Source organism: Pleurodeles waltl, chromosome 3_1 (genome assembly GCF_031143425.1).
Source record: "Pleurodeles waltl isolate 20211129_DDA chromosome 3_1, aPleWal1.hap1.20221129, whole genome shotgun sequence".
Taxonomy (NCBI): domain Eukaryota; kingdom Metazoa; phylum Chordata; class Amphibia; order Caudata; family Salamandridae; genus Pleurodeles; species Pleurodeles waltl.
The window spans coordinates 94,044,465-94,061,689 of record NC_090440.1 but is presented as its reverse complement, the minus strand read 5'-3'; the positions used below and the strand labels follow the sequence as shown (position 1 = coordinate 94,061,689).

The 17,225-nt window shown below is 46.5% G+C and overlaps 1 protein-coding gene across 1 annotated transcript in view; it reads left to right on the top strand.

Moving 5' to 3' along the window:
• Positions 1 to 17,225, top strand: part of TPCN2 (two pore segment channel 2) — a 235,845-nt gene that overhangs the window by 26,759 nt on the left and 191,861 nt on the right. Inside the window, exon 3 of the mRNA XM_069221908.1 lies at positions 15 to 91. Coding sequence (XP_069078009.1) covers positions 15 to 91 — 77 coding nt within the window. The remainder of the gene's footprint in view (positions 1 to 14; positions 92 to 17,225) is intronic.

Sequence of the window (17,225 nt, the reverse complement as noted above, 5' to 3'; positions counted from 1 at the left end):
CTTCCTACCTTTAGTATCGTTCCATAAACCACCGCGTCGATGCAAACTCCCTGAGGCTGTATAGATGGTATTACTCCAGCATATACCAGTGGTGAGTAACTTTGTGTTTTACTGCTGAAGCTTACATTTATTTTCACATGAATCCATATGTGTCATATATGATTACTTTGTTACCTTGAGTGGGTTGGTGCAGGATGAAGGGAACAGAACTTGCTCTCTGGGGTGGGCGTTCAGGAGGCCTCCTCTGTGTTTATTTTGCCTACAAAGTGTGCACTGAATTCCTTGTAGGTGCTTTCGCAGAGGCTCTCCGCACAGTTTTAGCAGGTTGCCAAGTGCTCACCCATTAGAGGACTGGGAGGGTGTTTGCAGATGTGGTTCTAGGTCTGCAGTGTTCTCCATCATACATCTGGCTTATTTTGCTGTTCTCAAACATTGTGCACCAGACAGGAGTTCTGTTGCGTTCGGTGCAGGAGTCTCATATGTTTGTAGTGGGTCCTCACAGGGTCTTCATTGCAATCCCTCCGATCCAGGCCTAGAGGTCCTGTTTTCAGAGACCTCATTGTTTGTTTGTTGGGTGGGTCCTTTATTTGACAATACCTTGAGGTCAGGAGTTGGTGTGCTGTTAAGATGTGTTTTGAGTTTTGACTTGAGGTTAGGGGTGTTACAAAGGCTGGTGCAGTGGGGATACAGAGTCTGTCTCCAGACTTGCAGTTTGTTCTGGGAATGGGTAGGGTGTAGACCTGGTAGGAGCTGAGAATACAGTCTGGTTGTTGGCATATGTGGGAATTTAAGTCCCTGACACAAGATATATTTGTCATCCATACCATTTTCCGTCTGTCCCCCATGTCGATCCTCCTGGCCAGTAGCTCTCTGATCATTTATTGGACCTGCGTGGACCTATTGTGCAGAAGAGCTTCCTTTGGAGCTGTTGATCTGCCCAGAATCTCCTACTTAGAATCTGCCCTGCAGAAGTACAGCTCGCTTCCCCAGTGTGGAAGCCTCCAACCAGCCCAAGACATGTAAAAATATATTATACGACAAGCATGGCGCACAGGAGGGTCTTGGGGGCAGTGAAAATGGAGAGGAATGCAGATTGGTAGGGGTACTGGGGAAAAGCACATTATTTAGTGAAATAGGCAATATGTTTGAAGCCTTTCCAAACAGAGAGAGTGAGGTGTGCGTGTGTGTGTTTTTATTTTTTGTGTGTTCAACTTCCTGGTGAAATGCGACACACTGCGCCATACCCGACTGAAATTACCTATACCCAACTATTTATCACAATATACATTTATTGGGGGGAGGGGGAAATAACATCCCCCTCAACTTAAGCCCCTGCTGAAAACCTGGTCCTGCTGTGTCATTCACCACGATTCGAACTTGACAGCATTAAATATTGCCAAACCAATCAAAGTTGATTCAGCCATCCATCTTCTTTTGCATACAACTCCCACACCTGAAACATCTTACTAAAACTCGGCCTCCAAAGAGCTAGGGAAAAAACTGTTAAATGCAATCGCCTGAAAATCTGGTTTCACTCCAGTCCACGATGTAAAACATAAGGCGTATCACCAATGTCAAGTTCAAACCAGAGGAATACAGTGAAAGATTTAAAACTGTATCACATAAGCTCACTTGCTCTACCCTAAAGGATGGAATCCTGAAAATGCATTGGTCACAGAAAAACCTGTTCAAATTTCTTCCGGCAGATCTATATAACCATCACAAACACATACATTTATGATCCACAAACCGTTCAAGATGTTGGAGCTCAAAATGGTCCATAAAGGTTCCCGGATCAGATTAGCTGAATAGCAAACTAGGTACCGGACTGCTGCACGAGGCCTGTCGAAACGGAACATGTTCTGTTTCCACAAGCCCTGTACGTGGGGTGGAAAAAAAAGAAGTTACTGCAAAGCTATGTGTGGTCACCAGGCTGAGATGTCATCTTCGTGCAGCTGATGTCAAGGGCAGTGCACTTATTTTTTTCTGGTTCTGATGTGAGGGACTCTGGTTTTTCTGAACATTGAGGTAGACCATTCATCAGACTCCCATCTTGTTGTGTGAGGGGTATCGTGGTCTCAGGCTGTCTTCAGCAATGAAGAGCTCATTTGGCAGGCTGGGGGCCTTCCGTGCATGGTAAGGGCAGCAGCAGCATGGCAGGCAAGCAGGGATTTAGCATGGCCATAGACTTAGTCCTAGCTAGCCAAGAGCAAGTGGACAGCACACCAGTGCCACACTACAGAATGCTCCTTCAGCAAAAGTGTCCACATACGTCATGAGTGGAAATGATGTTTGCAGGGCCTCTGGGCAGCTACAACTTACCTTACTTCTACATCTGGGAAGCTAGACAGATGTTCATCACCAATCACAGGTCAGCGCATCCCTGCAATTTTAAAGGTTCAGCTCATCGGGATGTTTTTCTGTTTATGAACAAGGAGTCGGGAACACAACAGGAGTCTTCCCACATACAAAGAATTGTATTGATTGAAACTACATGATTTTTTTTCCAACCAGGCTAACATTAAGGATGTGCAGGAGGAATTTGGGGGTGTGGTTTACTTCTGTGGGCAACACCACTCTTAAATGAAAGTAAATTGCATGTTCACTGTCATTAATAGGTACCCCTAAAAGAAGGCGTAAAAGTAATGTTCTTGAAACCTATTGCTATAATTCAGACTTGTACACACTAATGTGCTCAAAGATTTACCAGCAATGACTGTGCATATGGTTGTGAATTTGGGGTGAGTAAGTGAAAATAAAAGTGCTGACTTGAAAGAGTGGGTGTGGAATTTTGAGGGTCCAATTGAACAGCATTGGCTGCTCATTGCAGATGGACGCAGACCGCCCTGCCTTTGGTGCCCACTGGCCCATTCATGTAGGGGCTTTAAATAAGACCACCTTTGCTGGCACATCAACAAATGCACCGCTGACTGGGCTGGTCTAGCGTGTACAAAATGGCTGACAATCGAAATAGAATAATGAGGTCTAATGTCGCAATACTGCAGGATAATTCAGGTTAACAGGGCTCGTATGTGTAAGAAACCTACACCAAAGTTAATTTAAAAAATGAGAAAGGATTGTGGAACTAATAAGCCAAAAGGGGATCAGCCAGGTGAAGTACCCCCAAACCATAGGAAGGTTAAAACGCATGCGTGTCAAAGTTTCGGTCTGTGATCATATTCTAAAAGTGCAGTCGCATATTAGCCTTCTTTAAGTAAAGCCGCCTGGAGCAGCACATCAATAACAAAACCACTGACTGGGGCTGGTCTAATGTATGGAATGACTGCCAGTAAACTAAGCACTGGCAAAGCCAATTGGGTTTGCCTTTGGGACCCAATTGGGTTTGCCAATTGGGTTTGCCTTTGGCTTGGCTTTACCGATGGTTTTATGTGCAGCATGGCTAAAATGTTTATTAAGAAAAAAAAAACTTAAATGTTCGTGCCTGTGTCAGTTTTTCATGAAATGACGTGTTTTTAATTTTTTTTTAACTATTGGATCAGGAAATAAACAGTAGCATCTTAATGGGCATAGGTCGGGTGAAGAGAAGAAACAGGTGGGATCAACGTGGAGTGGGCGGGGAGAAGCACATGGGTTTGCAACGAAGTACAGGGGTAGGGAGGAGTAGCAATCGGAGAGAGGTGTGGGTTGGAAGAAGAAACACAATAATGGTTGAGCAGGAGACGCAACAGACGGCAACTTGCAATGGGTGGGGGATAAAGACACAAGCGAGAAAGGTGCAAAGTACACTAAGGTAAGCGCAACATGGAGGGATGAGGGTAAAAGCACACAACAAACAGGAACCTTGATTTCAGTGGGATACAAGTACACAAGGGAGATCAAAAGAGATAGCAAAGAGGCCATGCTCCATAAGAGGGACAAATATAAAATGACATGCCTGGACACAAATAAGAAGCAGGTAAATGAGTGACCGGAAAGTCAACTAATGGTAAGCTCACAATGTCTTGCACCAGACGGCGCATGCACTGTCTAGTAGACGAGACCTAAATTGAAGAACAAATTGGGAGGCCTTAGGTATGACACTGCAGTAGCTCAAAGTAAAGAGGTCTCGGTTTAAAAACTGAACTTTGTCCTAGTTAAATATTCCATTAAAAAGTAATTGGAGACATTCTAAACTTTTCGATTTGTTTCATGTGCAGTGAGCAACCTTATGGTTTTATGAGCGGAGAATATGACTGGGCGTGAGTTTGTTGACTTGTAAGGCATGCTGGAAGGCAGTGTTCATACACTGGCATCAGAGAGTCTCTTGATCTAGGTGAAATCATTAGCATTCTTCGAGGCATTCTCCGGAGGGGAGTGTTGACTTGTTGCCTAACCAGAAATTGATTTTCCTTGTGCCAAGGAAGTTAGGTGAATACATATTTGGGCTTATTTTGCTGGGGCAGGGAGACTGCTGCAACTTATGCACTGATTGAATGCCCCAGAAAGGAGGGTGCAGTATTTCTCACACTTGATCAAATTTGACACTACAGATCTTACAATTTATTGGTTTCAAGAAATAGCTCCTATTATGAGTTTTACCTTACAAATGGGGCATAATATCCTGCACTTTGGTATTTTCTGCACCAAAACCCACATGTGCTGGCTTTTTGGGGGCATTTTACCTCGTAAATTGTGGCAGATTCGAGCGCATGAATATCGCGGATATGTTTTATGTTGGATCAGACACCATTATGTTGACTTAGTGGGATGGTTTTCTCATTTACGTTTTGTAAGTATTGCCCATGTGTTAACACTGTCTAGGGTACGCAAGGATTAGTGGCTGAACATCTTTAGAGCACCCCTGTGCACTGTGGCTAACCCTGGAATTGTGAGGGGCTACAGAAGGCCTGATATATATATATCTGAGAGAACATATCATATATCCTGAAGTACTTGGGCGGGTGTGGAGCGTCTGCCCAAGGATCTTTCTGTGTTATAACCGACCCGGACTGCCCATAAATGCATCTTCCACACCTTATAGCACGATCATCTCATGCTTACCTCCCCCTTCACACAGGGGAGGGGCCAGGCAATAGTTTGTTTACCGAAAAGCATCACAGGAAAGTGTCAGCTTTGTTCTCCTGGTTCCTGTGACCTACAGGATGATGCTCTTGTGTCGGTGCATCCATGGTAGATCCTTCTTTGGTGCTGCCTGTGTTTCCAGGTTGCCTCACCACCGGGTGGTTTGAATGGACATTTCCTTCCATCAGAGTTGGTGGCTGGGCCAGCAGAGCAATTATCCAGTGCTTCGAGGCGCTCGGCTTCTGGCACACACATCAATCCCATGGCCTCAAAATTCAGCAGTTAGACACATTTTCCTGCTTAGAAAATCTTTCGGGTCTATTTACTCGCAGATCTACCTTCCTTGGCCGGCAGGTGAGCCAAGGACCTTCTCTGAGAGCCTCAGCATATTTAATAAAGTGTTCTATCCCCCCAGAGAAGTGTTGTATTTCCTAATTAGCTCGTAATATTAACCACCGAGATCCACTTGTTGAAAATTACCTTACTTTTAGGAAGGCAATACAGACCTATCGGTTCAGATGAGCTGCACATACCCTTAGATACCCTGGCCATCTCACTCATCAGACCAGATCTTTAGCGCCAAGAAACCTGCATGGTAATATTTCACGCTTTAGTAGTGTCGAAAGCAAATCCCAAAAATAAACGTATCCTTTTATCAGAGTTAACATAAAGACGTCTGTGTGTTTTTTTTTTTTTTTTTTTTTTTTTTTTTTTTTTTTTTTTTTTAATGAAACCAAGTAAGGCCTCCATAATTCAGTGTGTTCCTATTCTGGATAATCGCCCAAAATGGAGCCCAGGAAACACAGAGGCACTGTGCCTCGAACGGCGATGGATGTATTTGGTGAAGTTGATTCTGATCTCTAAACTGTATTTTCAGTTTAGCTAACCCCATGAGCAGCCGCAGAAAACAGTTTATTTTTACCCACCATGCAATAATGTGGAAAGCGGCCTAGAATGTGTTTATGCACAGATTATGAAGCACGAAAAGTACATTTTAAAATAAAATATTTAAGCTGTAAAGTCAGGGCTGCCTATCCCAGGGATGTCTTTCTCAATGTGACTGTTAGTATCTAGGAACCAAATGCATGCTAGGTTTTCAGGTGAACAATTGAGTAGGTGAATTAATTCCATCCATCTTCATTGTAAGTAAATGTGTTGTGTTTATATGAATGTACCGCAAATCTGGGGTAGCTCTGGACCTATATTGGAGTCATTTTGGTCTATTCATTCGTTTCTTTAACAAGGCCTGAGAAATAAGACAGGTTAAAATGCAGTAAACTGTCTGGCATGGGGCTGGATGAAATGCTAGACTTTTCCAGTAATTTAAAAAAATAAATTTGCGTATGGTGGGTCTTAAGTGAAACATTTGCACAGTGGTTATCTAAGAAATCTGATGCACGGCCTTGCACCTAGTTTGGAGACCAATGGGTACACAAACGTGGGTAAATCGTAGGACTAACGAACAACCTCAGTCTCCCCTCATCTTTGCCAGCCTACCTGTTCTCATGATGCCCTATCATGATACCAGATTGGATCTTGGTAATTTGCCTAAAACCGACATTTTTTTTGTTACAATTCACAATTGTTGCATAGACAGTTAAACTGGGCTGCAAGACTCCCTTTGTGGAACTCCTGCCTTTGGAAATGTTTCCTAGTTGATGCCCACAGTATGAGGCAGACAGTGGGTGACTGGTGACTCACCAGTTGCAGGCCTGGCGCACGCCATCGCTGTCGTGCACAAGAAAAGATGTGAGTTGTGCTTTCAATGGGGAACGCCCAGTTCACGTGTTGCAATAAGTCTCACTGTATACGTTACTCACAAGACTTGGTGGCATGGGTCTGATCAACTTCTGGTTTACTATTGGTGACAAAACTAAAAATGAACTTCCCCCTTATCCAAGTAGCTAAAAGCAATCCATCTTGTACACAAATACATGCTTGTTAGTGTGGGTGTTCACTAATGTCCCTTGGTTCCACCCAAAGGGTTCACACTAGACTGCAGTCTCCCTTCATTTATCCTCCATCAAGATCTACCATCTCATTAATGCAAGGCCAAAAGCTCTGGACCTTTCCTAGTCCAGCAAAAGAACAGAATGACAAGTGTGTGAAGAACGGGTTGTGATGGCCTATCAAAGGGTGGGACCAGAAAGAGGCAGATGAGAAGGAAAGGACAAAATGGAAATATTGTGATGAAGGAATGTGCAGTTTGATACAAATCACATCATTCGTGCTCTTCGTAGCCAACATCAGTGATTGGGAAGATACTTGCTAAAGAGGGGGATAAGTGGACCACGCTGTTATGCTTCGTATGACCCTTGCGTGAATCAACATGCTGAGGACATGCACTTGTGCTCTGACCAAGCTGCATGGTCAGTTGTGCTTGATGCACAAACCAGCAGAGCAAGAGCAAGCCTTGATCTCAAGAGAACATGGCACACTGTGGACGCCATGGAGTTTCCACTCTTAAATGCTTTGTATGCTTAAGGACCCAAATCCGGGGGGGGTTGAGGAGATCTCCCAGATTCTCCAACCATCTGGCGCAGACGTGGTTGTCATCTGTGCACCTGTCAGTCTTCATTGCCCTATATATCTGGGAAATTAGGCCCCTGCTTGTGCCAGGGTCCAATATAATCTGAGCATGCTGGATACCTTTGGCTCCTCTGGGAAGGATGGCCAAATCTCCTGTATTGTACAGGAGAGCTTAGCAAACTGGAGGAACTACCCTGGTGTCACGCCAAACAGGCTGTAATATCCATCATAGTGACAAAGGTGCCATTCAAGTATGTCGCCTGCTGTCTGACAGCCACTGTCATGTCCATAAGGGACAGGGCAGACCAGTTAGCACCCTACCCATGTTCAGGTTGTATTGAGGGTCCTCCTCGTGGGCAATTTGCATTCCTAAGTACCGGAACTTCACCAGTTCCCAAGGCAGATCCACTACTGGAAGTAGCCCACCGTCCGAAAGCCACTCTCCAGCCACTGTCATGTCCATCATGAATTGCATGTGCTGAAAAGGTTTCAACTATTTCAACCCTAGCAGTCACACAAGGTGCCTTACAGAGACCGCTTCGAACTGTGTGCTCCCACTCTGCCACCTGCGCACTATTCGCGGACGGTCCGTCTGCACACTGGCACTGCTCATTAGCAGCCAAAGGAGTGTATTGTCAACCTCCAAGCCCGCCAGCAAGTGTTTTTCCCAGTTAGGACCCTCAGCGCACCACAGGGCTGGATACTGCAAGAGTCCTGCAAGGTGGTAAAGCCTCATGTCCAGGAGCCCCAGCCTGCCCTACAAGGTTCCAGTTTAGAATGTCCAGTGTGACCCAGCTACTTTTGCCAGCCCACATGGTCACCAGTTGACTATTCCCTCAGTCCATATTCGCTGAGCTGAAATCACAAAAGGAGTTCTGCGTCGTATACAGACAGCGGGGCAGCAGTACCATTTTGCTCGGGACTACTCTGCCCATCACCGAGACCCGCAGTGTGTTCCAGAATGGAACCGATGCATGCAGACCAGTTATGTTCAGGTTGTACTGAGTAGGGTGCTGAGGTCCCTCCTCATGGGCAATTTGCATTCCTAAGTACTGGAACTTATCCAGTTCCCAAGGCAGGTCCACTAACGGAAGCTCCGCCCGGGGTAGTCCCACCAGCAACAACACTGTCTTTTTGTGGTTAACTCTCAGCCTGACGCCCCCTGAGAAGTCATTCAGTACTTTCATTAGTTTAGAGATTCATATTTCTGGCTGCCATAGGTACAGATGGGTGTCATCCGTGTAGATTGATACTACATGTACCATGGTCCCCACTGGTACCCCCTGCTCCACCAAATCCCGCCTAAGGCGCTCTGCTGCAGAACCTTCCACAGATACTCCCAACCGGGTATTTCAAAGATTTTCTCGATAACCAGTGCCTCCTTGAGGGCCGTCCCCTACTTTAAGTGCATCACATGTGACATGTGCTGAAGATTCATGTGGATGGCCCTTCCTGGTATGACCCCACACTGTTCCTTTGCTATCTGGCTTGGCACTACCTTTTGCACTCTTTTGGCCCGTACTCGCAAGAGTATCTTTACATCCACATTCAGCATTGAGAGTGGCCTGTATAAGCTTGGGGGTCATTTGGGTCCCTATCAGACTTATGCAGCATCACAATGAGCGCCTCATACGTGGATGCTGGTGGAAAATCCCGGTCCATAGCCTGCAGGAGAGTCTCCAGCAGTCTTTTGGCCAGCAAGGCAGAATAAGACTGGTAGAACGCCACTGGCAAGCTGTCCAAGCTGGTGCATTTGTCATGGGACATGCCCAGAATCTCTGCTCTGAGCTTCTCAGCCGACAGCGCCCCATTGAGGAGCCCCTGATTAAGGAGGTACCTCTGCTCTTCTTTAAGGCGGGCCAAGTCTGCTTGGTCCAGGAAGTCCCACACTGTGAGTTGCGCGTCACCCACTGGGGCTGCACATACTCTCGCCAGATGGTCACGCAGAAGGGCATTTATACCCAACTGTCCCATCACATGTGTCATCAGTTTGAGTCAGTGATAAAATCAGTCTGGGGGTCTGCTCCCTCTTAATAAGCCATGCTAACAGGCACCCTGATTTATCAGCCTCACGATGCAACTGTTGGTGGTAATCTCATCTGGTGAAACAGTCAGGTCTGTCCCACACACTAGCCACCCTAGGCTGGTCCCATAGCAGAGCCTCATCTGGTCCCCACCCTGTCTCCCAGACCCATGTTGCAGGTCAGTCAGTGATTCCTCAGACTGCTTCAACTTTTTTCCAAACTGCGTCTAGTACAACACACTTTCTCTCTCTCCCCCCCCCCCCCCACCCCCCAGCACTAATACTTTTACGGAAGGCCACTCTGTACCCCTCTGCAGGGTGGAGTGCCAGCTGTCAAAATATCCTTGAAGTGCTTTCTCCATCTCTGCCCTAAAAGTCTGGTCCCTCAGTGCCTCAGGCTGGACTTGCCACAAGGGGATCCTGGGGCATGAGACCTACCTCGTACTCCAGCAACAGTCAAAACTAAAAATTAACTTCCCCCTTATCCAAGTAGCTAAAAGCAATCCATCTTGTACACAAACACATGCATGTTAGCGTGGGTGTTCACTAATGTCCCTTGGTTCAACCCAAATGGTTCACACTTGACTACAGTCTCCCTTCATTTTTCCTCCATCAAGATCTACCCTCTCTTTAATCCAAGGCCAAGATCTCTTTATCTTTCCTAGTCCAGCAAAAGGACAGAATGACAAGTGTGTGAAGAACGGGTTGTGGTAATGGCCTACCAAAGGGGGGGGGACCAGAAAGAGGCAGATGAGAAGGAAAGGACAAAATTGAAGTATTGTGATGAAGGCATGTGCAATTTGATACAAATCACATCAGACGTGTTCTTCTTACCCAACATCATTGCTTGGGAAGGTACTTGCTAAAGAGTAGGATAAGTGGACAGCACTGTTATGCTACGTATGACCCTTGCGTGAATCAACATGCTGAGGACATGCACTTGTGCTCTGACCAAGCTGCATGGTCAGTTGTGCTTGACGCTCAAACCAGCAGAGCAAGAGCAAGCCTTGACCTCAAGAGAACATGGCACACTGTGGACGCAATGGAGTTTCCACTCTTAAATGCTTTGTATGCTTAAGGACCCAAATACTTAAATGTACTTTTATTTTTATTTATGTTTTCCCTCGGTGCCTTAGGCTGGACTTGCCACAAGGGGATCCTGGGACATGAGACCTATTTCGTACTCCAGCAACAGTGGCGCATGGTCCGATGCTGAACGCACCAATTATCGGGTCCCATCCACTGCGTCCCCACCCTTGTCAGAAACCAAACATCTTTCTAATAAACAGTACAGAGACTGGGTAGGGGTAAAGTAAGAAAACTCCTGCACTCCAGGGTGGAGCTCGCACCACACATCTTTACAGGTCAACCTTACCATCAAGTCTGTCAGCCCTGCCGTCATGCAGGGCTTTGTCCTGCTGTCACAGACTTTCTGTCCAGACACCCGTTCAGTGCGCAGTTAAAATCACCTCTTCAAATGATGGCAATCCCCCATAGTTGATGAGCTCTCCTCCCAGAGATGGAAAGAAGTCCCCATCTTCCACGTTCGGGGCATATACATTCCCAAGATACATTTCCACAGCCAGTGAACCAAGGGGGCGGAAAGAGACCTGCGGGCCATCCATATCATGACTCCCCAAGCGTAACTAAAATATGTTGACGAGAACACTTGACCCCTCCACTTCAGTAATTTCTGTCCATCAGGTGAGTCTCCTGAAGCATTAAATTATGTATTCCCGCCCTCCTCAAAAAAGCATTCACCCTGTACCTTTTTTTTTTTTTTTTTATAAAAGTATTCAGACCCTGACATTCCAGGTAAGCATAAGAACATGTCCATCATACCTTACTTAATGCTTCACTCAACTCAGGTCCTGCTCAGGCTCCCTACCACACCTCAGACCATGCTCCCTCATCACATCACATGCCCTCAGAACAACTCGCTGCAAAACCGAAATAAAAACAGTAACTTCCCTTACCGCCCTCCACGCCGGGTAAACACAAACTCCAACCATGTCATCCCACTATCAACTGATCACTCCTCCCACCCCTAACCCACTCCACTTGGGTATGGATCGGTAGCACAATAGAATGTGATGCAACTCTGTGTCAATCACTTAAACTCTAACTTGTGGGTCTGCAGCGTCTCCCACAGTCCGTGGACCAGACCATGGTGCTCTCTGATCCTGTACTGGAGCCCTGCCTCACTTCCCCCATACACACACCTGTTACAACTATTGCACAATAACGAGCACCTTTCAAGCAACCCCTGCCAAGTGCACAGTGTGGGGGCCGTGGCCTGCCCATGCCTACCACCCATCTCTCACGCACTGCTCCACCCACCCAGTTCATACACCATGTACCAGACCAGCGGTATTGCCATTCCACTAAAATATAGTCCGGTGGCAACCACGCTACTCCATTCTCTGCTGGCCCCCAAGGTGCCGACCCTCTGCCCGAAACAGCTCTGCAACAAGGATCAGACTTCCATTATCTCAGGGGTCTCATTCACCTTGTCCATTCTGCTGTTTTCTGAGGTAGAAGCTGTCACAGTCTCCACGAGCGCCCTCAATGCCGCCCTCTCAGAGCGCTAACTCTTGAGATCCATGGTGCCATCTCGTCGGACCACCACACGCTGGGACAACCTTGAGGCCACTCCTTCACGGCGTCTATGCTTCCTCTCTGGCTGTGAGCGGTAAGCCCCGAGAGGAAGCAGTGTCCGGGCGGTCGGGCCGGGATCCACTCATCTCTGTGAACCTCCAGCCAATACCAGACCTCCTGAGGAGTATAAAAAAAAAAAATGTGCGTGGTCAGTGTGGGGCACTTTTATTCTGGCTAGATATAGTAACATGTAACGGATGTCCATAGCTCTCAGCTTCTGCTTCAAGCCTCCAAAAGACATCTGCAGTTGCTGCAGCTGGTGGGTGTTAACCGGAAAAATGTGGATTATGTGGTGGTTGTATCGAGTTCCCCAGTTTGTAGGACAGTTTGCAGGATTACGTCCCCGTAGGAAGCTGGCTCTGTATAATCAAAATGAGATATAGTGTGCACAGAGTCCAGGGGTTTCCCAGATGCTTAACAGAGGCTAAAGTAGATAATACTAATGCTCGCTTCTGTGGTAGTGTGGTTGAGCAGTTAGGCTTATCAGAGGGTAGTGCAAACCATTTGTTGTAGACAGTCAATTCATGAGTCACACACACTCATTATAGCTAACTCCAGGCCAATGTATTTATATTGGAAAAATACATTTTGTTACTTTATTTCTAGAACCATAAGGATCTTATTGCAGGGAAGTACTTCTGCAAGTAAGTATCGAACATATATATCAATAGCACTTTGCTTGGATTTGGCAAAGAAGACTGTTTACAGGCAAGTAACACTTTCACCTTTAAAAGTTGACACTGCAATTTTCAGATCAGGCCTGGGGGGAAAAGTGTTAGTGCAGTTTTGAGGTAAGTACTCTATTTACAGTTCCAGTCCCTGGGGGATAGGATGCCCACTGGTCAGGGTTCAGGATGACCCCAAACTTATACTACCAGCAACGCAGACCTGGCCATGTGCAACGGTCCAAGTTGAATTCCGTTTTAGAATGGGATCCTATGGAGAGTGGACTTCGGAGGGCAGACCTGGGGGGTTTTGGTGAGCATTGGTGGGGTCCCAGATCAGCACCAAACACACCCCCTCAGCGGCACAAGGGTGGCAGGGTGCAAACACAGCATCGGGCTCCCAGTGCTTTTCAATAGGGGTACCCCACGGGGGTCATAATGATGCTAGAGGCTGGGTCCAGGGGTTTTGGTTCTGGGAAACCACAGGCTGGACAAGGAGAGGGCCACCTACTGAATGTTGCTGGACAGGTGGTCAGATTCACCAAAGCCAGGGGGCTGTGGGTGCTGGGGTACCTCTAGGTGTCAGAAATCTTTGTCCAGTTCTATTGCGGTCGGGGGGTGGGGGTCCTCCAGATTTAGGCTGCAGGTATCCTTGTGTTGGCCAGCAGGGGTCAACCTAGGATGAACAGGAGATCGAAATTGCCTGAGGACCTGCTCTGGAATGTTGGGCCACCTGGATTCCGGCCATGGGCGTCAGGTGCAGAGTGGGCAGGACTGGTGGATCCGTGGCAGTTCTGGAGTCTTTTTTTTTTTTTGGGAGGGTTTCTTCTGGACTGTGCTGCTGTCCTCAGGAGTTCTTGGTACTCTGGTGGGCAGGCAGTCATTTGGGGGTTTAGAGAGGTTGCTGATGCTGCTGGATGTGTCGCCTTTTGGTAGCAGAGTACTTGAAGCTGCAGACAGGCTGGTAGGGCTGGGGCCAAGTCAGTTGTCATCTGGAGTCTTCACTGCTGGGGGATCGGCTTAGCAGTCCTTCTTTCTTCTTGTCTTGGGGTTGCCAGGAATCTGGTGAGCTAGGTTCAAGAGAGCCCTTAAATCCTAGATTTAGGGGCATTACAGGGGTCAGAGGGCAGTAGCCAATGGTTACTGCCCCTGAGGGTGGCTACACCCTTCCGGTGCCCACTCCTAACCCTTTTGATCCCTGTCCTCCAAACCAAGATGAAGGATTCTGCAGGGAGAGGGGCATGAGGTGTGGGTTACTTCAGCTCTGGACACCTTGGGGGTGGTCCTAGCTAGGGTGGTCACTCCTCCCTGTTTCACCTAATTTTCTGGCTGTATTTGATGCCAAAAGCGGGGCTTTTTCCATGGGGGGCGGGCATCTCCACTAGCTGGAGTGCCCTGGGACGCTAACAGGAGACCTGAGCCTTTGAGGCTCACTGCCAAGTATTATGGTTTCTGCAGGGGGGAGATGTGAAGCACTTCTACCCAGAGCAGGATTTGTTTCTGGCCTCGGAGAGCACAAAGGCTCACTCCATGAGGTCAGAACCCTGTTATTTAGTGGCAGGCTGTCACAGACCTGGGGGCACACCTGGGGGGTTTAGGTATCTAAAGGGTTGGTTAAAATAAAGGGGGCATCTCTAAATTGCTCTCTGGGTGTATTGTTCAATAAATCAAACATTGGCATCAGTGTGGTTTTATTGTGCTGAGAAGTGTGATACCAAAATTCCCAGTCTACAGTGAAGCCATCATGGAACTGTAGAGGTCGTAATGACAAATTTGCATCCCATGTACTTAATATGGCCCCACTGCACTTAAAATGTCCAAGAATGGACTTGGACACTGTAGGGACATGTTGCTCATGCAGCTATGCCCTCAAGTGGTATAGCGAACCCTACCTTAAGGCTATAAGAGTGACTTACCTATGCTGCTGGCAGTGGTTTGTGGGCATGGCACCCTGTACACACAATCTTCAATGGCAGTGTGCATGTGCTTGGTCCCTCATGGACCCTCCGTGGTCACAGAGCCCTTGGTACCATTGGTACCTTTTACAAGGGCTTAGGAGTGTGCCAGTTGTGGAAACAATAGTATAGTTTATGGAAAGAACACTGGTGCTGAGGCCTAGTTAGCAGGATCCCAGCACACTGTCATGTCCTCTTCAATATAAGGCAGAAAGTGGGGTTAACAATGCCAAAAGGGGCACTTTCCTACAGTCCCTCTCCCTATAGTTGAGTAGTTTCGCAATGATTATTTGTAGCGGGGCCCGAGCTGGTGGCATCTGGGTGAGAGCACGGTGAGCCTGCTCGACCACAAACGGCAAAGACAAAGTGGCTGTAGGGAATGTGTCTCTAATCCATAGTTCAAGAAAGAGTTTTGGGGGAGTTTGTCCCTCAGCACCCGCCAGTTCATGTTACTATCAGTCCCGCTCCTGCTCAGAACAGTACTCCCTCAGGGAAGCGGGACTGCCGACTCAGCGGCCCGTCCAGGAAGCAGTTCACCAGCCACCCAAGGCTGGCAATACGGGACCTCTGGCTCGTGCGGCACCCCCAGATCTGCTTCCCTGGATTAGGGCAGGCAATCTCATCTGGCAGCTGCAGGGGGGTGCAGATGGTGGAGCAGGATTATGAAGGATTTTGCCATGCTGGCCACAGGTCTCGCTAGAGCACGTCCAGCATGGCCACCATCTTGGCCACAACCCAATACTTTTCCTGCTAGAACTTGGAGGCCTTCACAGTAATGGAAGCACTAAACTACAAATTACAATATACATTGTCCTTGGTATAAAGCCATAACTCAGATCAGTTAGGAGCAATGGCGGATTATAGCAGCAATATTGATGGCCTTGTGGTATGACAAGTCACCGTGTTGTAGACAAATGTGGTGCAACTTCATTCAGCACTAAACTTTGACATTCACAAGCTTTTGTATGGTGATGTTTAGTTGTAGTTAGGATTTGGCACTCTGAGGTGAAGGTCTTAGCATCCTGAGCTAGTAATAAACATTATTACTGTGGTTACCTCAGACCGGGTCATCAGCTTGCCTTATTTATCAAGTACTTACTTGCAAAGGCCTCACATGGACAGATTGTTTGAGATACCCAAGCATTGCCTTCATATATAAAATATGGCCATTGTATTGTTAAAGATTCCCAAGGTGGGAGTCCCAAAATGCACTATCCCCATGGGAAAATTGAACAGTAGTTAAACTCAAACACTTAACCGAATGCCACCAAATCTGGCAGAGAGCTAGATCTTTACCCAGAAATATGCTTTTTGTAATTTGGCATGAATCTGTTCAGTAAGTTTTGGGAAATTAGAGTTCAAAACGTGTGTATGTGTATATACTATCTATTTATTATTATTATTATTATTATTATTGTTATATATATATATATATATATATATATATTCATTCCATCTATCCTATTTCTTCAATTCATTCAATCTATCTATTCTATTTATTCTATTCATTTTATCTATTATATCCTATCTAATCTATCCATCCCACTGCACGAATACCAAGGAGTATCTAGGGTGACCACCTGGCATTGAGGCAAATTCGGGACAGGACTGTAAAAAATTCAGGACAAAGGTTCAAAATTCAGGACAAAAATTCTGGACAAAGGGTCAAAATTCAGGACAAAAATTCAAGAACAAACGTCAGTTTTACAGACACACGCAAGAGAGGCCATGCCTCACTATGTTGTCAGTGCATTTATGTACTCTTTTTTAACATAGCACTATTTATTTACTGTGGACCTTTTGTGATTGCCTCCTGGTGTGGTACATTCAGGTGTCACATTACGTCCTTGTTCAGTAGTAAATTAATGCCCTTCACGGCAAAGGCCATCACCCCTACCCAAATCTACCCGATCTTTCCTGAAGAGAAAGTAACCGCAACATTTTGATTAAGTTTCTGAACATTTCAAAACCCCTGGCAAACAGTTTCGGAAACATTAAGGTAATTAACCTTATGCTAGTTTAAACAAATTGAACAAAAACATCTGGCTTACCCCAACCGCCCATGGACTTTCAACCTAATTTTTTTTAAAGAGGTAGGGCAGATGGTGTGGGTGTCAGTCTCACATCTAATGACAGGATGTGATGTACCCATAACTTGTCTGTAGTCTCACTGCACTAGAGTGTATGTTTGGGACTCTACATTTATCTCAGAAATTGGAGCCCGGACTACCAATCAAAGATAACAAAAGAGTAGGATGAAATCGAGATCAAATGGGAGATCCGCGGCAAGTAATTTAAAGGGTTGTTGCTAACAACTGGATAAATAAAGAAGAGAAGAACAAGGTGGGACAATTCCTAAAATCAGACAAGATG